The 23,608-nt window shown below is 42.5% G+C and overlaps 1 protein-coding gene across 8 annotated transcripts in view; it reads left to right on the top strand.

Annotated features, from left to right (window-relative positions):
• Positions 1-23,608, top strand: part of PTPRM (protein tyrosine phosphatase receptor type M) — a 773,187-nt gene that overhangs the window by 663,698 nt on the left and 85,881 nt on the right. For all 8 annotated transcript variants that reach the window (XM_046671284.1, XM_046671289.1, XM_046671288.1 and 5 more), the window contains one exon: positions 12,935-13,022. In XM_046671284.1, coding sequence (XP_046527240.1) covers positions 12,935-13,022 — 88 coding nt within the window. The remainder of the gene's footprint in view (positions 1-12,934; positions 13,023-23,608) is intronic.

The following is a 23,608-nucleotide window of genomic DNA, read 5'->3' as shown; positions in this document are numbered from 1 at the left end:
TTCTTAGCCTTTCCTGTTCATTCATTGGTACAACCTTGGGCTCTTACACATCCTAGCAGATCTACAAAGATTTCCTTCTTTCTACTGTCTGCCTATAGAACTGTTTTGTTCCTGCTCTCCTCCTCAATTTACAGTAGGATGCTTGTTGCAAGATTACCTTCATGACAACCAGATCAATTGAGCAGGGCCCCTCCTGTAAGGACGGAAGTCTGCTATCCAGTACCATGGCCACGAGCCACTTGTGCTAGTGAGCACTTGCAGTGTGCTGGAGTGACTGAGGAACTGAGCATCAGGGCTAGAACCCCTTTGGGTTGTTCAGGGAGCTTGAATGAGCCATACATTGAGAATCAGCAGCTTCTTTTGCCTTAGCCCTTTCACAACAGCATCCTTTCTCTAGAGCATACAGAAGGCATTCAATAATCCTAGGAAATGGGGACCACCTCCCAGTTTATTCAGAGGTGGAAGTGGAGTAGGGAAGGAAGGGCACTGAAGAGTCATCTTGCAGTACCCGGGTTATGGAGGTCCACTGATGCATTAAGAAGGCGTCTGATGTCTTAAGTACAGATACTAACACTGAATCACTGATTCAATGTTGATTACTCAGTTATAATTGCTATTCAATTTAGTAATTTAATTTTCAGACATTACAGATTTTTGCAGTGTTTTAAATCAAATAAAAGTTATTCTTTCGGGACCTAATACTTGTTGAAGAGTTTTTAGACATCACACCAAAAGTGTGATCCAAAAAGAAAAAAATTAGGAAACTGGACTTCATCAAAATTAAAAATATTTGCTCTGTGAAATATTGTGTTAAGAGGATGAAAATACAAGCTCTAGTCTGGTAAAAAGTATTTGTAACCCACATATCTGACAAACGACTTGTGTCTAGAACATGTAAAGGACTCTCAAAACTCAACAGTAAAAACACAAATAACCCAATTAGAAATGAGCGAAGACATGGAAGACACTTCACTAGAGGCCATATAGAGGGCAAATAAGCACATGAGGAGATATTCAACATGGTTAGCCATTAAGAAAATGCAAATTAAGACCACATGGAGGTACCACTACACACATATTAGCTAAAATAAAAAATAGAGACAATACCAAATGCTGGTGAGAATGTGGAGACACTGGATTGCTCATAAGTTACTGATGAGAATAGAAAACGTAGAGCCACTCTGGAAAATAGTTTGGGGTTTCTTAAAACATTAAACATGCATTTAACATTCTACCCAACAATCGCACTCCCAGGCTTTTATCTCAGAGAAATGAAAACTTACACCCTTCCCCACTAAAATGTCATAGAATAAACAGGCACATTGTACTGAGTTCTGTTTCCTGGTTTTGATATTGTACTACAGTGATGTGGGAACCATTGGGGAAAACTGAGGAGTACATGGGACCTCTCTGTAGTATCTTTGCAACTTCCTGTGAATCCACAATTATTTAGAAATAAAAAGTTAAAATTACTCTTTGGTATAATTTAAAATTCATTTCAAACTTATTGGTTGCCAACATAGTGATTCCTTAGCTCACTGGTGATCATAATTATAAGGTTAACTTTTATTTATAAATATGTTGGAGTCTCTTTTCATGAGCGTAAGTTACAGCTGTAACAAGACAATGATTAAAGGATTCCTGTGTGTTAAGAAGAGACATCTATGAGATGTGACAGATAAATAACAGACATATGATTATGTAATATCCTCGTGCGATTATGGTAAAACCCCTAGAGTAGTGTTTAGAACATAGCAAGTATGCTGCACTTGTTATCGTGTGTTATTATTAATATGATCTGTTCTTATTTATACTACTGAATTGATAGCTTATTGTGATTTCACTAAAAGAATTCTTAATGTAATCAAAATATTTTGAGCCAAAGTTTTTTCCTTATTACACTTCTTCTTGGCCAAAATTCAAATCCCCTTTCAGGGATTCTCTTTGCTGAAACAACAATCTTTGGATATTCTGTTTTATGATGGAGACGGTAATGCAGGTCCTCCAAGGACATTAGATCTCTGCTGTTTGCATTTCAAAACTGACCCTCAAGTTTACTTTAATTTACTTTCAACTATCTTGCCTTCTCTAAAATGTTTTAAGGTAGGACTTCTAATGACACAAAGCATCTTATTTTTAGTGTAATACCAAACCTTGTAGTTCTAAACAAAAATTTGAACCATATGCCCCCAAGGTTTTACTCTAATATCTGGTTCCTTGAATTAGAGCCAAGTCTTCATTTTTTAAAGCATCAGCAGATTCTAAATACAACTTTTGGCTACTTGCTTTTATCGTTTGACCTTGGTTCACTTAAACTAATTGTTATCCTTTCAGCAGATTGTGATTCTAAAGAACAACAATAAAAACTGTGCTATAGGACTTGAGAGGAAGTTTAAAATCCTGAGTGCCATGCCCTCCTTGTGGAGTGTGACTTTTCAGCATTACTCTCTCAATCATGATGGTAATTTACTTAAAACTAGATATAAGCATATAATTTTTGAAAACTTTTTGAAGAGTGAGGCCTCAAAAAAATTAAATTCAAATACATTTATGATGTGGGAATCTTCTGATTTATAATTGTCACCTTTTTATTCACTTAATACTTACAGAGCTCCTCCTATATGGCAGGTAGATGCTCAGTACTGAGGCTCCATAAATGCTCAGCCCCTCTCCAATGGGGCACCTGGTGGCGAGGAGAGAGGCCTTCATGCTTTATGCCCCGTGCATCACCAGAGAAGTCCTACAGGTGCATACGTTACACTTATCACGTGACAGTTGTATGGCACTTTATGTGTACAAGCTCCCTACATGTTCTTTTCACTGACATTCATTGGTTTTAGTACTGAAAGCAATCCTGTGAAGTAATTGAAATCATGGTAGTATTTTCCTACTGTATAAATTAAAAAACACATTCACTAACTGCCCTGTGGCCACACACTCGGGAATCAGTCAGAAATGGGATTTAAACGCAAGTCCTCTGGCCCTAGATCCCGTGCTCTGTCCTCTCCTACACCGTGTTGTGAGCCAAGATGGACGGTGAATTCAGAGCTCTCCCCAAGTGTGAGATGCAGACAACCAATGATGTACAAGGTGAATTTTAGGAGGTCCGCTCACAAGGCATAAACTGTGCTGAATTTCAGGGTGAGAAAGTGATTGCTTGTCCACTTAGTTCTTTCAATCCTTTGATTCGTCAGTGGGCCTTGGTTTGGGGTAGTGTTTTGACATCTCTCTCACCCGACGTAGTAGAGGCCTCAGGCTCAGAACACAGCCAAGCTGTACTGCCCGTCTGAGATTAATATCATTGTTTTGTTTTCATTGTATTTACTTTTTCTGTTATCTTTACCTGTGGTGTTTTGGCTTTCCATTTACTGTAATGATAGGAAATTTCATTTCCAAATAAATGTATTTAAATCCTTAAATAAATTAGAGGGAAGTGGTGAAGGTCGTTCACCAATGACTACAATTTGGGCAGAACTTGTGGTTGCTGCAGACCCCTCTCTCATCATCTCTCACCTTTCGAGGGTTCTTGTTTCATCTTTCTGTTTGCCTGCGCAACTTCCAATCCCAAAGCTTCCTGCTGAGATGATAACAGTTTGTAGGGAGCACGTTCAGGTGAGGAAGGCGTTCCACCCAAGGTCTGTAGTAAGATGATTTCTACCAATAATGTTTAATCTGTTTGAGAGGTGAATTCGTTCCTTCAGGATTCCCCACAGAGGTTGTAAGTGGCTCTATCTCTATGGAGGGGTGATCAGCAACATGTAGAGACTTCCACATGCAGGGATTTCTCCTCTGTGCCTGGTGCAGGCTCTTTATTTTGACTTTGTTTAGAATCCCCTCCTCGTGCCTGTAGACTAAGGCTGAGAGCCAAGACTTTCCTCACAAGAAGTAGTCGATGGACCTGTAAAGTAGTGGTGTCCACAGTCTTCAATAAGAAATGATGTTTGGCTACATCAGTCGATAAAGGAGAACAGTTATGACTCTGATTTCATAACGGGTTATAATTTTCAATGAAAATGTTTGCTTTTAAGAGTAGAAGTTGAACTTTTGGACAGAGTAAATTGAGATTCAATTATTTTTCACTAAACTGTTTGAAAAGATATGTCTAACCTTGATTTCCAAATTTCTAAAATAATTCTTCCTTCTAAATTTTTATCTTTAATTGTCATGACTTAAGTACTACAGGCAGAGCCTGGGAATTGTGCTGATAGGTTTTATAAATTAATAGATGTCAAAAAGAGAGTCACAAATCTCTCATTAAAATTCCTTTTTCTGCTACACTTATTCATTTCCAAGTCTGTCATGTCTAAAAAGTGTCCTTACATTTTCAGTCACATTTGGTAAAACCTATGTGCTGTGATTTCTGAGGTGAGGACATTTTAAAACTCACAGTTCTCCAAAAACAAGGGCAAGAACAAAACAACGATCACCCCACTTCTAAATCCCGTGTAGAATCAGTGCAGGAAGAATGTAGAGGCACTAGCAGAAAAACCGAAAAGGACTGTGGTCAGTGAGACAGTAACAAAATGGCAGCAACGTCAGTAAAGATTTGTTGTCATCAAAGGCTCAAGCTTTAATATTAGCACAAGAACAGTAATTGCTGGCCCTGATTAGGCACTTACTGTGCACTAAGTGTGTTGAGTGTCATGGTCTTTATGGCCACCATGCTGTCAGTTTTCAAATAAGAAAGTGGCAGGTGCCCAGGTGTGTTTTCAAAAGCTCACTCTGGGAGAAGTGTGTAGGCTGGAGTGGGGTGAAGCAACCAGGTAGAAAGCTACTGCAATAATGCAGGCAAGAGATTGGTAGGAACTCAATGTTTCTGGCGGCTCTCAGAAGGAAAGGAGCAGCTAGATTTCTGTAAAAGCATCCATTTGTTCTCTGGATGTTTTAGGGGGGAACTCTTCCTAAGGAAGGCCCCTTGCTTGTCTCTGAAGATCCAGGCACCCTTAGCACAAGCTCGCTGACAAGTCACTCTTTCAAGGCAGGTGCAGAGGCGGAGTAAATTACAGTTCTCTAGTGGTATTAACATCGCAAACCCTGGCAAGATCTCATCTGAAGGGAAATGAAAATTGCGCTCTCTCTGACATGTGGGTGGCAATCCTGGAGGTAGGACTCAAACCCAGAGTGATCTAGAGAAACTACAAAACAATTGAGTCAGACACTTTCACCTGCGTTTAAAGCAAAGCAGTCCTCTTTTTGGTGCCATCTGTGACAAGCAGCATATTGACATCACTGTTTTGACACCCTTCCAATTACTGTAGCCTCTTGGAGGTGCCAGGGTAGTACAGTAAGTATAGGGCCAGCCCCAAATTCCAGAATCTTTGCAAAATTGATTGATCTCATGATGTCCACCATGATCAAGGGATAGGCAATGCCTAACTCAAAAAAGTAAACTTCAATCAAGTTTTATATAATCAGTATAAATGCTTCTAATATATCCCTTGCAGTGGAGCCACTCCACTACCCCAGTCCTCATTGCGTGGGACGCAGCAGGGCGCCCTACGACGACCATCTGGAAGAATGAGTCTGCAGGTGTAGCCTTTGAGTTTCAAACGGATGAATATCCTTGTGATGAGCCCTTGAAAGCCTCCTTCAAGGACAAGTGCCAGGGAACCAGGGACTCCCTGGAGCTTCTTGCTGCCTCTGCAGCATCAGTGGGTGAGGACTTCATCACATGTGCAGGAAGGCAGGCTTCCAGCCCTAAGAAGGCTTCCTGGATGAGGAGGTGCTGGGTACAGCTGAAAATGGGAGCTCTTCATAATTAAGCTCTCTTCTAGAGAACAAAGGGAAGAGAAAGGCAGGCCAAGACAGTGTTGAATATTCCTGAGCAGCTACTCTCTGCCTCTTAAAAGTAATGCTCAACCAAACTCACCCCAATTATATCAAAATAGCCCCCCTTTTAAAACCACCTTCCTGTGCATCAGTCTATATAATTCTAGGGAATATTGGCCTTGTCTGTGGAATGTTCTGAAACAGCCAATGCTTTGCAGTTACCGTTTTCACCACTTTTTACTCTCTCACTCGGGTGAAGAGTATTTTTTCTCTCCAGCCACTTGATCAGTGGTTTTCAAATATTTTTTGCTTCGATATGCTTGAAGAATATGTCACATCATTAGTGGGAGCTTCGACTGCAGTAATTCTGAAGGTAGAAAGAAAAGGAGTTTTGAAATTGGGCAAATTTAAAGAAAAGCAGGTAGATTGAGGGAGCCTCCAGGGTACACATAGCTTCACGGTCCTGGGGGAATCACTGTGCAGATGGTAACAGAGCTATGTGGAATCGAACAGGCTTATTCCATAAAAAGTGGAAACCCAGAAATGCCTGGTGGCTCATGACCCACTGCAAGGGTGACTTCAGAAAGCTGCCTGCACAGTGCCCTGCAGTGGGCATGAAGCCACGTGTTCTTGGCCAGCTCTGCAGACAAGTGCCAGAAGTACTTGAGTTCAAAGCCAGATGACCTTGGGTCCAGGGTCCCAACTTCTGCTTACTGGCTGCATGATCTCAGGCAATCAACTTCATGCTATCAATCCTAAATTGCTTATCTACGCAGTAGGAATAAAAATGCTTACCTGATAGAGCTTCAGACACTCATAAGCAGATATTATTCTACAGGAAGTATATGATGTTGCTGTGAAAAGTCACTCATTTGGAGTAATCTTCAACAGAATAAAAAAACATGTTCTAGAGCTCAGCCAAATGTCAGGGGGAAGAGTTTCTGGGCACTAAAATATCATATAATTTTTTTAGGCTGCAAACCTCAATTCCATTATCAAAAGAGAAAGAGATGTTAGGTAGAGCAATATGACAGCTATTGTCAAGATCATCACCTGCCTGAATCCTGCAAAGAGAAAAATTCTGCAAAATTTGGAATTTATTGAGTTGCAATGAAACATGGCCATTTGAAGTGTGAGATCAGTTAGCAACTTCTTCAAAAATATCAAGAAGTTCACATTCAGATTTCAGTTTGTTTAGAAATAACAGTTCGTGTGTCTAGTTCTTGTTTTCGCCGTCTTCACCTCTTTTGCCCTTAAGGCATCACATGCTCCCTTTGGCTGCCCCCGTCCAGGGTATTGGATAATGACAGTGACTGGTGACCACTGCTGCCGCTGTACCTGGGCTTCTGGGGCCACCTTCCCGATGGCACTCCACTCCATGGCCTGTTGGGCAACGTTGGGGTCTTCAGTTGGTTCACTGCAACAGCAATCAGTAGTTTCTGACCCAGTAAAATGCGGTGCTTTGAGGAACCAGAAGAGAAGTTTGGGCCAAAAACAAAGTTCAGAGACGTTGCATGCCCCAGTGGGTTCATCTTCTTTCTTTCAGGGCGATGATTTTAGTCATTTTACATGCACGGTTTGATTCATTGAGAAAGGAAGGCGAAGCTGATTTGTGGAGCTTCTGAGAGCACTAGCCCCACCCTGCCTGGAAGCACACGCGCCTTACCTGCAGGCTCCTCGACCTGCGTCCCTTTCTTCATGGCAGCTTTTCTGTTGAATGGGACTTTTTTCTCCTTTTGTAATATCTTGGAGCTGTGGCATTTTTAACAGACTGCATCATTTTGGAGTAACGCTCTATTGAGATGGGCAACTGAGAAGTATTAATTATATCCTGCGGAAGATGACGGTGGTATCCCAGGTGGGGGAGGAGGCTACTGAATCACAGAAACATGTTTCCTGTGCAGAAATAAATGGCTGTGTGGGGGATGTTCAGGCTCCTTCTGCCCGAGCCCTGAGCCCTTGCAGAGTAAAGCGTCTCAGAGCGGGGAAGTTGTTGGCATTCGCTGGAGCTTGCCTAGTTTCATTTTACTGTTTCAGAAACTTATTACCCTTGCAGAGTGGCTCCCCAGTTTGCTGCCTTTTCTCAGTGTATATGATCTGAGGTGGTCAGAGGAGACACTTTAATTACATTTTAAGTAGAGTCAAAGCATAAGTATATTTATGAGAATTCTAACAGAGGGTGCAGTGGGCCCATTAACTTAAATCCCCAAAATACGCAGTGTTTTTTTCATAAATAAAAGTCCACAGTTTGTATGTGAAATTGTATCGGCATATTAAAAATCTGCCCTAAGCGCTAAATATTGCCTAAATGTGCTTATTGTATTTACAATTCCTCTCATAAATAGTGTCCTGGGAGCATGGGCCGTCCTCTGTCTCCCAAGCCTGTCCCACCAGCTGCCCCGAGGGTGAGACGTCATCAGTCGCCACAGGATGATTTTGGCCGTATTTCCCGTAGCCATCGCATCAGCTCTCTCATTGGGCCGGTTTTCAAAGTACCCCCTGTGCTTTGGTTGAATCTGATTTAGTGAACCTGCTCATAACTTTTGTTATGTTGTGAACTCCCAGCTGCCGAAGGGAGCACACGAACTTAACCACTGCGCCACCGGGCCCTGCGTAATTTTAGAGGAACACATATAACTTTTGACCTTCTTGAAGATAAAAAAATAGCTAAAGAACTTTTTGTTCTTTCCCAAAGAAAAATGCACAAGAGAAAAGTCATATAAAATGTGCATTGATTTGCTTAATTTATTAAAAGATGTTTAAAAGCCAAAAACTATGTGAAATAGGACATAGTAGAATGATTACATAGCAAAATTATTTAATTTTCCTCAGACATATTTTGCTGGTGAGTTTTTTAGTGACTATCTGTCCATCTCATGGTGTACAAAAAAAAGGAGACAAGTAGTCAGAGAAGGTTCAGTTTCTCCAGAAACAAAGGAATGGAGGAAGCATGTCTGCTGCCTCGGAAGTCACATCTGTGTGCGAGGCCTGGCTGTGGACCAGACAGGAGACAGTATTCTACAGCACTGATGACCTGCATTCCTGCCACGATTGTCATTCTTGCTTAGAATTCCCAAGCCAGGAAAGTAGCCATCGGCCCACAGTGTGAGAGACCTATATATCATGTCAATTTCTCTGAGTGCCCTTTGGCTCTAGAGCTCTAGATAAAGTTTTATTTTCTAACTAGAAATTTTGTCCTACTTCAAGCATAAGAGGGAGTCAAGTCTAAGGTAAATATCTTTTCAGATATTTTGAAAATGTATGCTAACAAAAAACTCTAACATTTAAAACTGGATCCCTCTTAGAAAATAAAAAATATAATCATCACCATAACAAAAGGAAACAAAAGCCAAGTTAGCCCATCCGGAAAGCCCTTCCTTCCTCTCTCTGGGCTCCACATAGGTATACTACTTATTTTCCAGGCCAAGGATAAGGACACATGGTCTTAATGATGCATATGTATTCATGGGGAGATTGGCAAATAATTGGAAGCAGAGCTGTTCCTGAAAGTGCAAGACCTGGTCACCATATATATAGAAGTCAGAACTCTGTGGATAGCACTAGCCATCTGATCTGTTTCTTGGAACAGCTCTTTTTTGTTTTGATTTGCTTTTGTTTAAGAAAAAATGCATTTAGCCACTTAAAGTGACTCACATAATTCCTGCATAGGAAGTTGGGGAGGCTCAGGCCGGAACTTCCCCTTCTGCTGTGGCCCTCCTGCTGCTGCTTCGCTGCGGTGATGATCACGTTGTCCTCACAGATAGCAAAAGTTCCTATCTCGTAAAAGTAATCAACAATGAAACAAAGTTTACTTGACATCTTTCATTTTGTCTTGTTGTAAACCTTCCTTTAGAGACAAGGAGATGCAATCTAGGTATGGAAAGCAGTTGTAGGCCATGTGTATTTAAGTAGATTTAACACGGTTTCCCCTTCAAAGTCCTTGTCAGGGTAGAGGTGGGACAAAAAGATCCATGGCATAAGAGTCTGAGCCGTGAAGGTCTGACCCAGGTGGTGTGTTGTGAACTGGTTGTGGTCTTTTCTCGTACCCCTTGGCTGTAGTGCAGGGAGGCTGGATCCAGGCCTGACCCCTCGCATGAGGACTAGTTGAGAGGATGGACTCCTTCATTCTGCAAGCGCGTGTTGATGCCCACCATAATCAGTGCTCGGGGATGGGCAGCACTGGGGCCCACCCCTATGAAAACATGCTGGAAACTACGTGTAGTACTCAAGTGTAAGGAGATTGGCTATTGTTTCATTGTTGATTCATGTCTGTTTCCTGGTCATCAGTTAAATGAAAACAAGCAAATTAAAATAGCTGTTTTTAAAAGCAAGGGCTATTGGAAATCCTATGATTACCACAAATGCTAAAGAAACACAGCTGGGATGTGAGCAACGTGCGGCACAGGACAGCGTCTGTTTGTCAAGAACGGAAGGGACTGGCGTGGCTCAGTGTGGATTTGTCTGAGGTGACTGAGGAGCATTTTCTTTTACTAGTTCAACAAATGCGTCTCCCCTAATCCACTGTTGACGCCTTTCTCCTCTCTTTCTCTTCCACCCTGTGACAGGGTTAACTAGTGACCATGGACCTATTGGAAGACAGCAAGTTCTCCCTCAAAGACAGCTTCCTTCTTCATCTTCCTACAATAAACAAAATGTGAAAACTTTAAGAAGGGTGGAAAAGGCAGAAGGAAATGAAATTCGTAATTACATCATGACAAACTCAAAGTCAAATTAAATTGTTATAAGGGAAGTCAAATAATAGTTATTACTCAACTGTAAAATGATTGTCATTCATAGAGTAACAAAGACACTATTCAGAAAAAGAGTGTGACTTTAAAATCCCTACAGCTATTTTTAAGTGCACGTTATATAGGACAATGGAAGTTACATGTTTAAATAAATCCCATGATCATATAATGGTGTTGTTCTAGGTGGAATTAACTAGTGATTTTTACTGCTAGTATTTCTAGTGACTTAATTAACCTGAAAGTGTTTTTACTTGCATTTGTCCTGCATCATACAGTATTTTACCCTTCAGTTAGCAATGTATATTGTGAATTTGTTAATATACCTGTAGGTATATAGTACATCTGATCCTGGCCTGCCCTCATGTTTTCTTCAAGATCATAAATATAATGTAAAAACTGTTATGATAATAAGGTGTCAAAGATGATCATGATGGGACCTGAAATTAGGACGGGCAATTTAAAACTGTAATCTTTTTTTTTTTAAGATTTTACTTTTCCTTTTTCTCCCAAAGCCCCCTGGTACGTAGTTGTGTATTTTTAGTTGTGGGTCCTTCTAGTTGTGGCATGTGGGCTGCCGCCTCAGCATGGCCTGGTGAGTGGTGCCATATCCTCGCCCAGGATCCGAACCAGCAAAACCCTGGGCCACTGAAGCAGAGCGTGAACTTAACCACTCAGCCACGGGGCCAGCCCCTAAAACTCTAACTCTTATGTTTGCCCTGTTATCCTTTCACTCTTGCATGTTATAAAATAGTGTGTCCTCCCCTTCTGTTTTGTTGCCTGGAAGTCCTGGTGCCAGTGGGACAGAGCTAGGACAGGGCTCTTTTCCAGCCAGGCTCTGATGAGGGCTGAGCTGTGTGGTATCAGCGGTATCAACACACAGCAGGTCACAAATAGGGTGTGGACTTCACAAACTAGCAGAATGAAATCTGCAAACTGTGCACACACAGGTTTTCCAAGTATTTGAACCACTCACACACTTAAGCTGCAGAAGTTAAGTTTCATTTTGAGATCAAAGCCAAAAAGACTGTCACCAAACACTGCAGTCAGTCATTCATTCAATAACTGATTATCAATCAGATTCCTACCATGAGGAACAGCCTCTGTACAAACGCAGTCCCGGCCCTCAGAATCCAATCTGGTGGCAGAGACGGTAGAAGGCGCCGAGCACTGTCCTCTGCGTGATCAGGTCTGTGTGAGATGCAGGTGACCGGGGCTCACTGTAGGGTCTGTGAGCAGATGTCCCACCTAGTGCAGCAGCACCAAGGAGCAGTTTAACTAATAAGGCATAACTGGACCCATAGAAACGAATAATAAGGAGGTCCTGTTGAACCACAGACTAATCACTAAATATTGGTAATTGGTGGAAATGGCCAAGACGGCCAAACACCATAGGTGGGATGGAGATTAGGGGAGTAGAAAAGAGCCTCAGTTCTAAAGAGACAACTTAAAAAGCAATCCTGACACATGTTTGAGGGTGTGAGTTCCTGACGTCACATCTCTGGCCCTAAAGCCAGAGTGGAACGGCCCCACAGCATTTTGGAACAGTGCCTTCCTTCATCCGCTCCACCTTTATGCCGTCTTCCTTCTCTTTCCTCTTTCCCAATTGGTGCCAAGAAGTATGAGTAGCTGAAGCAAAGACAAGAAATCAGTTTTACTAAATGTTTCTTGCTACCAGCCTTCTTCCCATTTCCTCCTTATTGACTTGGCTACCTGAAGGTAAAATGGAATGCGGCTGAAATGGAACTGAAAGTCCTAGATTTTCTTTCACTTGTCAACTGATAACAGAGTACATTTTCATTATAACTTGAACAGGAAAAATATATGTCTGACTAATCACATGAAGATTAAAGACCCTGGGCATAATAATGCCAAATCCTTAAATAAATGGACATCTAAGGTACATTAAAAATGAAGAGAAAACTCTGGCAGAATTTATTACAAGATTTTAGCCTTGAAGTCGTGAAGTCTTAGCTTACCTACTGTCACAGTTTTAACCAAAAATAACTTTATTTCAGTTATCAATTGGGAAGAAAAATGATATCTTTATATGTCTTAGGAGAATGTTGAAAAATGGTAACATAATTAAGAAATTGAGAGAAAGGTCATATTTTTCTCTAATGAATATTCAAGTAGGATAGGGAGGAGCACTCAGCAGTTTTTAATGGATTGTACAGATAAATTATGGGTCACTCTTCAGCCCTGCTCCGTATTTGTACCACAGGACCTAAACAAAAACAAAAGCTAAATGAAATATTTCAGATGTAAAGTAGTTTAATAATCAATTATCCCATTCCCTGAACATTCTTTTCCTTCCTGACCCTTGGTGTCCATTTCTTGAGAATGTCCTCCATCATTGAGCTCCCTGTGTTTCCTGCACCAAATTGTATCTCTTAGTGTCGCTCTTTTCCTTCCTCCAGAGCTTCTTTGAAGGGCAGTCTGCACCATGGGACTCTGCTAAGAAGGATGAGAACAGAATGAAGAACAGATACGGGAACATCATTGCGTGTAAGTGTTGCTGCTGTAATTGCACTGTAGTATAACTTTCTTTTTGCATCTGCTAAGACTGACCACCAGCCTCATGCAGTGAGAATTTACGGTGCAATTACTGCCTTCATCCTGCTGGAAAAGCTAGTGTTATGCTCCTATTAAAGAAAGCAGAAACTACCTATATACCCCCCCTCTGTCAATGTGTCTGTCCTGCTGTGGGGCTAGTTTTACTTTTAGATTTAAGGTTTGGGTAACGTAGGTAATGTTAAAATGCTGAAAAGGAAAATGCATTTTAGAAGGAGTAAACATAACAGTCTTAATGTTTCCCAGCTGCTACGTGAGAATAAATAGAAATAACGATGCACAGCATGCCTTAATGCCAGGAGCTCGGGGTTCTCAGCAAACAGGGACTCATTCATCCTCTGGACACTTGGGTTAGGTAGGTCAGTAATAGCCTCATTTTAAGGACAGGAAACTGAAACTCAGAAGTTAAATGGTAGTCCTCATATCACAACACTCATTAGCAAAAGAGCTAGCATTATATCTCAGAAATTCCCCATTGCGGTGAGACTGAATGTTACCAATTCATAACACCTTGGAAGGTTCTTAAATCTAGCCCAACCTCATTAATGTCCTGTAACGATGCTGAGGCGCACGGTCGATTGATGAGCCTCCTTCTCCCAAGGCTGAAGCCATCCATCCTCTGCAGTCACCGCACTGTCACACATGACTGCACCAACATACTGACGAGGTACTCACCAAATTAATACTATGTCTGAAGATACATACATTAAAAAAAAAGGCAACGTGAGAATAGACCTAGAGAGCATCTAGCCTATCATGTCTTATTACTTTTAAGAGAACAAACTTGAAAGGTTTGGATAGTCCAGGGGAGCAATATATTAGCTTTATTGATTGTGAAAGTGCAGTTAAATTGTATTTGCCTGAGTTACCATTTCTTAGTGGGACAGTAGAGATTCTGTAGCAGCACTGCCCAGCGGATTTTCTGTGACTGTAGAAATGTCCTGTGTCTGCGCTGTCTGATGCAGTAGACACTCACCACACGAGCACTTGAAATGTGGCTGGTGAGACGGAGGAACTGAGTTTTAAATTGTGTTTAATTTTAATTATTTTGAGTTTAAATGGTACACGAGGCTCCCATATTGGACAGTGCAGATCTATAGTGTGTTTTCCAAAAAAAAAAAAAAGGTGGGGTTTACATTTAACATGAATGGTCCTGACTGAGCATGAGCATGCCCTGTTTTCCATTTGGCCACTTAGAAAACCAAACTACTGGTTTTGCAGGTGAGAAGTGCTGGCTCTGAGTGCTTTGTTTGTTCCTTTAGTTAGTGCTTCATTTGGTCGTCGGAGCCCTGTTTAGATAGAAGATGTTTCCCTGAGATCTCAGGCTTAATTGCCCCTCAGTGAATTTGATCGACACTTATGGAGCACCAGACACTGGGCTCACACTGAGGACTCCAAGGTGATGGAGACAACGTCCCTGCTCCCAGGACAGAGCAGACCAGGCACATAATAAGAGCATTGTGACTCCTGTCTAGCTCCATGAGACTGGGCTATATAGGAGCTGTGCATACAGTCTTATCGAGGCTCAGAGAAGGAAACCATCATTTCTTGCCAGACATCATGGGAGGTGTTAATTAACCAATGTAGATCCTTCCAACTTCCTTCATATTCTCTAGGAGCCCACTAAGGCTTTGCACTGTTAGAAGGATCCAGACTGCTCGTTGTGGCTTGCAGGATCCTTTGAGGAGTTCCTTCAGCTCTGTAGCAAACTCCAAGGGGATTCACAGAGGTAAAATGGGGAACTCACAGCAGTGCCCGGGGCATCCCTCCATACCTCGTGGAAGGGGAGGCTGAGGAGCCTCTGTCTTGCTGCGGCTATAGTATCCCGGATGTGGGGCACATGCAGAGATGCAGAAGGCAATGTCAGTGGGGTGATTTTGAAGTGCGCTCAGAGATCCAACTGACTTCCGTTCGGTGTAACTTTGAGTCCGCTCCTTCCTGACGTATAATTTAATACCTGCACTTGGTAGACACTTGAGAAATATTTTTGAATGATTAGTGAACGAACTAATAAAAGCTAGCATTTTCTGAGCACTTACTGTATGCGAAACACCACTCTAAGCACTTCACACGTGTTAGTGTTGATTCACGCACTTCCCATAGTAGCACCATGAAATAGGTAATATGAGTGTGTCTATTTCACAGGAGAGGAAATTGAGCATAAAGAAGGTAAAAGGGTTAGACAGTTAATGAGATGTGGAGGCAGGATTTCAAGCCAGGAGCAGCTTTTATAATCACCACCCAGTGGGCAGTTGGATGGCTGGTCCCCACCGGCTTGCTGCTGTGCCTGAAGTTTTCACCATTGCGTCACAGTCTGCAGAGGCCAATGTCAGTGACAAGGCGCAGCGTAAGGAGACTTTAGTCACCTCCCTCCCCATCCTTTATCTCCCTAGGCCACCCCTGATAAGTATGCAAACTAAGTAAAAACTGTGCACTTGCTGTTCAAAGGTAGCTTCAAGCTAAGTCCTCTAGCCCCCATGCTGACCCCCAGGCCCCCTGGAGAGAAATTCTGGAGCTGCCACTCTTAAGGGCCTTCTGCAGAAGTTCATTTTTGACAGTTTCATGTCTATTGTCTAAGAAGAATAGTGTGGACAGGGTCTCATTTCTGTGTTAATTGTTAACCCAGTATCACTAATTGTCACCTAGCTCAGAATGGGTGCCGAGGTGACAAGATGTCAGAGGACATTTCATCGTGGGCTGATGATGAGCAAGGCAGTAGCTGCATCCTGCCTGGTCTGTACTCTGGGTGGGCTGGCTGCAGGGCACTGGCCAGCACATTTCAATGTGGGATGGGAAGGGAAGCAGAATAAAAGATGAGCATGGCCTAACCTACCTCCCAACTTTACTGCAATCAGAATTTATACCGTCTTTTTCATGAAAACATTTAAAAACCACAAAATCTATACAAATTTAAAATATTTTAACTCTACTAAGTGCTGTCCTCATCTTTAAAGTGACTTGCCTGTGATCACGTGAGTAGGTAGTTGTCCTTTTGTGATGTAAAATTGATTTTCTAGTTTAATTACTTAGAAAATTTCGTTTCTATGGACTCAGGGAGAGGCATAGCCCCTCAAGGCGAACGCAGGGGTGGCCTGTATTGATTGCTTCCTTTGCTTTCCCGGACAGTCTGCAGGCTCTCCAGGGCTTTCCAAGTGAATTCTCTCCTGTAAAGTTCTTTTCAGCCTCCAGAGGTGCTGCCACCTTGTCTCCGCCCTGACCCTTCCCTGGGTTGGGTGTGCACAGAAACACTAAATCCCGTTCCTCTACCTGATTTCTCCTCACAGCTAGACCAAGAGTATGTGGTTAAATAGACCCAATAGTTCATCCCTTCAGTCAACAAATATTTATTTATCACCTACTATTTGCCAGACCCCATGCTAGGCACTGTTACGGAAAGATGGCTAAACATAGTGGGGTACTGCCCTCCCAACAATCACAATCTATTGCTGGGTTGGGCAAATTCTTTCTGTAAGGGGCCAAATAATAACTATTTTAGGCTTTGCAGACCTGCCCATCTCATTTCACCTCCTCAGCTCTGCTGTTGAGTCCAAAAGCAGCCATAGACAATACATGAATGAATGGGCCTGTCCATGTTCCAGTGAAACTGTATTTTCAAAATCAGGCCCTGGGCTGGATTCGGCCCACAGGCTGGAGTTTGCTGACTCCTGCTGTAGTGGAGAACGGATCCCACCAGGAGAGCCTGGCATTCCTACCACCCGGGGCACATTTCTTCCACCACCAAGACCATCTTCAACCTCCAGACCCTGCACGTAGGACCTACCATTTCATCACACCATATGTATAGGCACTGCGTGTAGTCTGTGTGTCTAGCACGGTGTCGCCAGAGGCAGAAAAGGTTCAACTCCACCTCCCACTCCCATGACTTTACAATGTATGGGCTGGAGCAGACCGAGACACGCATGAGCTGGTAGAAGATGGGTAACTAGTGAGGGTAGACTAAGGAAGAAAGACCTTTTGAGCAAAAGAGAGGAACATAGGATTTGGAGTTAGAAGATCCAGTGGGAGGCTTCGCCCCACCAAGTACTAGCCAAATGACCTTGGGTGAGTTATGAATTTCTCAATGTCATAGTTTCCTGAGAACACTACCTGTTGTGGAAGTGAACTGAAATGCCACACAAAAACAACGTTGATTGTTATTACCTGGAGAAAAATCACATCTTTTCTTCTTTATTACTCCTAAATTACTCTTTACTCTTTTTCAGCTTAGGCAACTCATAAGGTAATTTAAAATGGAAAAAATAATCAGCATTTGGAAGACTCAGGTTCAAAACGATGAGCTGGTAGATAATTGCTCCCTAACTGTTAGCACCACTCTGCTGTCAACCTGGTTTGTGACAGACTGTGACTCTGGGCTCCATTTCTGGGTAGTCTGCCTGGCTGTGGCCTTTATTCCTGATCGCTGGGGCTGATTTTCTAGCTCTCACCTGGCCTCTGTCCTGTTCCCTCCCAGGCTCTTTCAGTGTGTCTTCATCAGGTTGCATTGTTTTTGTGCCTTTCTAGGAACAATGTCAAAAAGGGGACTTCTCAACGCCGGCTGCTCAATCTCCTAGTTTTACTCCTTAGCTTCTGCGGCGTCCTGAAGCCTTTCCCTACACACACAGGATCTTTTTCTTTTTCTCCATGTATTTTTAAAATTAAAATTGTCTCTATTTAAGGTGTGCAACATGATGATGTAATGTATGTATACATAGTGAAATGATTACTACATCAAGCTAATCGACGTGTCTTCTCTTCACATAGTTACCATTTTTTTATGTGTGGTAAAAACCCCTGAAATCTACTCTCTTGGCCAATTTCCAGATTCATTACAGTTTTGTTAACCAAGTCATCATGCTGTACTTTAGATTTCTAGACGTACTCATCCCACATAACTCTGTCCCCTTTGACCAACATCTCCCCACGTCCTCCCCTCCCTGCTCCTGGTACCCACAGTTCTACTGTCTGCTTCCATGTATTCCACAGTTTTAGATTCCAAGTATCAGTCAGATCATGCAGTTTTTTTCTTTCTGTGTCTGGCTTTCACTTTTATCTGTGATGTTGCAATGGTTATCTTTTCCTCTTGTTTTCTATTGTTTTCTAAAATCCCTCTAGAACTGTCTGTGGGTATTTATATAATAACATATAAGGCTCTCTGCCGGCAGATCCTTAGATAGCAGTCACTCAGACCACCTGCCAAACAGTTAGTAATGCTTTTGAAACAGGATATCCAAATCCTTAGACACCACTGTTAGTCCACCCCTCGATAAATAGGATAAGTTTGATGCGGCTTATGCATTGTGAATCCCAACACTGTTGGCTTAAGCACTGGAACCTCCTGGTTTGCCCTCTTCCAGTCTGAGTGCCCTTTCCCTAGGGGATGGCCCCTGTCCAGCCTGGGCTCCCCAGTCGAGTCTGATGAAGCCACTGCTGGGCTCAGTACCTCTCTGAGAATCGTCATTTGGGAATGCTTCATTTGAGGCTGTCTGTGTGTCTTTAGTTACAGCAGTGAAAATAAATCTTCGATACTGTTAGACTTGTGGAAGAATTTGGGGAATAAAAAGAATAGAAATACTTATCTAAATCACGCTTATGCATACACCCATATCGGTTGTTTCTTTATAGGCACAGAGGAGTGTTACCATCTCCTCTCCCCCTAAAAAATTATGTAATTGTAGAAAGATCAGTTGCACGGATTGGGAAGCCTCCTGCCGAGAGCCTAGGCCCGGGAGTAACGCGCTAACTGGGATGAGGGATTGGGGGACTCGGTCAGCACATCTTAGAGACTCTTGTTAGTGCTTTTCAGAGAACAGAGCAGTGCTTGTAATGATCACATTCATTGTTTTGCAACAGTGTTTGCATATAAAATGGTCTTTATGGTGCTTAAAAACTGTTTATTGGCTTTTCCTCTTAAGTAAGTTAAACTTTTCCCTTATTCACACCATAAATGTGCTGAGATAGCCCTTACCACATATGAACGAATATTCGGGCCACCATTGCCACCGCAAAATATAGCCCTCCTGATACCCGACACTTGCAGCTAATGACAGACAGTTTCTAACTGTCATTAACTCTAAGTTTAAGACTCACATCAATTTACCAAATCTCCATGCTAATGGCAGCCCCCTGGGGCCAGGGATCTTCTTTTGTGCTGCTGCGATTGGAGATAAGGAGCCAGAATCTGCAGGTCCTTCCCAGGCTCTCTACCCCTTTCTGTGGTCCATTCAACAAATACGTATTGGTCCGCCCCTGTGCCTGGCTTCGTGCCAAGCTGAAGTCATTCTTTCAACAGATATTTATTGAGTGCCTCCACGCCAGGCACTATTCTAGGTGTCAGGGAGAGAGCAGGGAACAAAACAGGATTCCTTGTCCTTATAGTGCTTAACACTCTTGTGGGGCAACAGAGAAACAATCACTAAGTCAACTGTAGAGTATGTATATTAGAAAGTGAGGCTTGTAACTGAGAAAATAAAGCAAGGAAGGGAGATGAGTGGGGCGGAGGTTGCCATTTTTAAATTGTGGTCAAGAAGGCCTCCCTGAGAGGATAAGATGCAAACCAGCACCTGATGCAGGTGAGGAAGGGAGCCAGTCCAGGCAGAGTCCCTGAGCGGGGGACACACCTACCTTAGCGTGGTGCCTGTTAGGGGACAGCAAGGAACCAACGTTACTGGAGCAGAGTGAGAGTGGGGAGAGGTGGCAGTGTGAAGACACTAGGGTGACCGCAGTGAGCCAAAATGGAGACAGCCCCTGATGTTTCCTATGGGGGCGGTGGAGGAGAGACTTAAATTATTATACAAGTGAATTACATGATTATACAAATAAATGAAATAGAAGTTAAGGGCCACAAAGAAGAGGTCCATGGTCCTGTGAGAACCCGTAATGTGAGGATGACTTATTCAGAAGGCGTGGAAAGGCTTCCCTGGGGATGTGAAATGGAAGATCACTGGATAAAGGGCTAGAGCAGGGGGTGGTGCAGACAGAGGGTGCCTCATGGGAACAGAGCCTTCACGTGACGGAACCCCTTGAGTCTGAGGACCTGAAGGGAGGCCAGGTGGCCAGAGCTGGGAGGGTTGGGAGGGTGAGGTAGGCCAGAAAGAGGGAAGTGGAAGCCAGGCCTGCAGGGCCTTCTAGGGCAGATTAAAGATTTTAGTCTATTGTAAGAACAAGGGAAACCTCATTAAAGGGCTTTTTGGGGGGAAGGACAGGGGTTATTAATCAAATTTGCATTTGGAAAATGTAATCTGACTACAAAGTAAAAAATGAATTGGAAGGGGACACTAGTTAAGAGAGTCTCTCAGTAGCCCAGGAGAGAAGTGATCATAATGTGGACTCAAAAGAAGAGAAGCAGATGGATTCAAGGGAAGTAATTGATCAAACTGAATGGATAGGATGAGCGGTAAGAAAACAAGGGATCAGAGATGACTCCTGTGCTTCTGGCTTGCAGGAGGATGGACAGATGGATGGGTGGGTGGATGCATGGACAGACAGACAGATGGGAAGATGGCCCATTTACTCAGATGGGAAACACTGGAAGGGAACCAGATTTGGAGGGGAGCTCAGAGGTAGGCACGAGGTTGGCAAAGGCAGGGAAAGCTTGTGAGTTTAATTTGGGGGCATACTGAGATGCCTTTGAAATATTCAAATGAGATGTCAAGCAGGCAGTTATACAGACTGCTCTGAAACACAGAGAGGGGGTGTGGGCCTGAATATGAATTACTGAATCACGGGCAGATAAGTGGTGGTTGAGGCCATTGGTGTGCTAAGATTATCTGTGGAGGGAGCATAGAAGGCATAAAGAGCCTATGACCCAGCCTGCAGGGACTTCAATAATGAGAAATCCTAAGATAAAACTGCTTAACAGGCACAAAGGAGCATTCTCTCATGGAGAAAAGGGGGCATCGATAGTGTATTGCTAGAATATGTGATACAGTGAAGACCCTGATGTGGCAACATGAGGATTATTCATGAAATTATCAAGAGCTGCTTTGAATGGAGCCGGAGAGGGAGGAGGAGGCAAGTGAGTGAGAACATGACAGCGAGGATAGACAGCTGCAGTTATGAAGGTGAAGAGAGACAAGGGGCCCTACTGAGCGCTGGTTTCCATCTTGATTGATTTACCCATGATCTCCTACTCCTTTTCCCCAGGTAATAGTGAGGTAACAAAGAGGAGAGTGAGACCCCTGACCCCATCTGTCCCACCTGATTCTTTTAAACAGTAACCCAGTCTTGATAGCCCACGCTGCAGACTTCACTTCTCCAGGATTTTGTTTTATAGCCATGTGCTTCTCTCTGCTAGTTGAGCGACTCCAACAGTGTCACTTTAGGAATCTACTACTGTCGTGATCCAGTTTATGTATAAATGCAGGTGAAGTGAGGAGGAGGGAACAAGAATTTTGTTAGATAAGAATGGACTGGCTGGGAGAGCTTTCAGCATTAAAAGTGAAGTGGAAGAGAGGAAGGGAGAAACAGATCGACACAACATGTTTAGGAAGCCAAAGAGTAAAATCTAGAAAAAGCAGACAAAATAAGAGTCAGAGGTCCTACCAGGAATCTGAAGAATAAGGAGTAAGAGTCTCTGACAGAGGTCTAGATGAAAAAGAGTCAGAAACAGGGCAAGACTAAGTTAGCATCACATGAAACCAGCAGCAAGAGCAAAGCTTCACAGGCAGCCCCCTCCACGGAAAGCAAAGGCTCCTTACTTGCCCCATGCTCGGAGCCTGCATGGCCTGAGCCCCAAGGTGGGCCTGAACAGGGATCCCAGACTGGAGAAGGGGTCAGCGAGGGACAGGCCACGGAGCACTTCCCAACGGGTGCCTTGGCTCCTCTGCACCTTGTGCCTGGGAGCCGGTGGTTTAGCAGTCAGTGGCAAGAATGCAACCACAGGAGGAGCAAACCAGTATTTGCAGAGATTAATTGCAGTTAAAATTAATTTCAAGTCTCCTCTCAGAGGGCGAATGTTACTTAGATCATTGTGATTCCAATTTACCTTAAATATGTCATCAATATTTAGCAGAAAGAGAATTGGTTAGAGGTGAAAGATTATCAGTGACATACTCCATTTCTGCTATTTTAAACATGTTACTTGATGAAAAGGGCATAAGTAACATGTTTTAGGGAGTGAGAGTAGAGCACAGAGACCTGCTTTAAATCTCTAATTACCCCATCCTAATGCATGAATGCAAGCAGGTGTGCATCATACACACATCCATAAATACATGCATACCTACACATGTGCATGTGTACGTTCACACATAACGCATATGTGCATGCACACACATAAATACATGTGTGCATATACATGCATGAACACGTGCACACGCACAAAGACGTGTGCGTGTACGTGCATCCATCCATAAATGTGTTTTTGTGCACATGCATACATAAATGCATACATGTGTATACATGCAGGTGTGTGCACATGAATAAGTAAACACATGCATAATGCATGCACACTCATACATAAACACATAAGTGCATACATGCATGCATAAATACGTATATGCTTGCATACATATACGTAAATACATGCATGCATACATGGGGGAAACTGCCCACAGATTATAATTTTTCAGCAGTAAACAATGGTTTGTTATGCTTTATGCCAGGTCTTTATGTGCCTGTTTCTTACCCAGAAATATTATTTTTGCCCTATTTTATGTAGTAAAAGCTTTTATGAAAGAAATGATAGGAATAGCAACAAGTTCTTTATGCAGATTGAGTTTCTCAAATTGGCAGAGTTTCTAACCTTTCTTGATGGGGTAACATTGAGGTGTGATTATAATATAAACATTAGTTGGATTTTGATCATATTTCAGTCATCTGTGGCTAAATAGGTTAGTAGTTCATACATATTAAAGAAAATTTCTGCATAAAAGAATAGTTGGGAAAAATTGCCCAGAACCTCAGCAACCAAGTTCAAATCCTGCTAACATTTTTTTTCTATTTCCTTCAAATCTGTTTTTCTATGTCTTGAAGTTGTTGGCTTTATTTGTTAAAGTAAAAATAGGTTTATTGTTTTCCCGTCTGATTACTAAGACAGTATAAACTATATAGACAATTGAAGTAGCACATAAAATCATAAATAGTAAAATAAGTATCACTTCAAATTTTACCACCAGCAGAAAGCCCATCCTTTTAGTTACCCCATATGCATTCCTACACACGTATACAAATGCATTATTTATTATTTCATATAAATAGACTCTTTTGAGACATGCAGCTTTGTAACCTGCTGTATTTTACTCTACAATTTGTCATAGAGATCTTTTCAGGTAAAGAAATTAAAGGTATAGTAATACTTCTTAATGACTGCATCAGATTCCATTGTTTTATAAGACCACTGTTGATCAGTACCTTGTTGATATCATTGACTGGTTTAAACTAGGTGGGGATAGAACAAGTTGTGTTTTAGAAAAGCAACTCTTAGCATGGATTCATTGCAGGCAGAAATAAAATAGTCCAGGTGAAAAATTACCAGGTCTTGAATTGAGTCAGTAATGCTACAAATGATAGCTCCTTCTTAC

Source organism: Equus quagga, chromosome 9 (genome assembly GCF_021613505.1).
Source record: "Equus quagga isolate Etosha38 chromosome 9, UCLA_HA_Equagga_1.0, whole genome shotgun sequence".
Lineage (NCBI taxonomy): Eukaryota > Metazoa > Chordata > Mammalia > Perissodactyla > Equidae > Equus > Equus quagga.
This window is presented reverse-complemented; position numbering and strand designations above follow the sequence as displayed.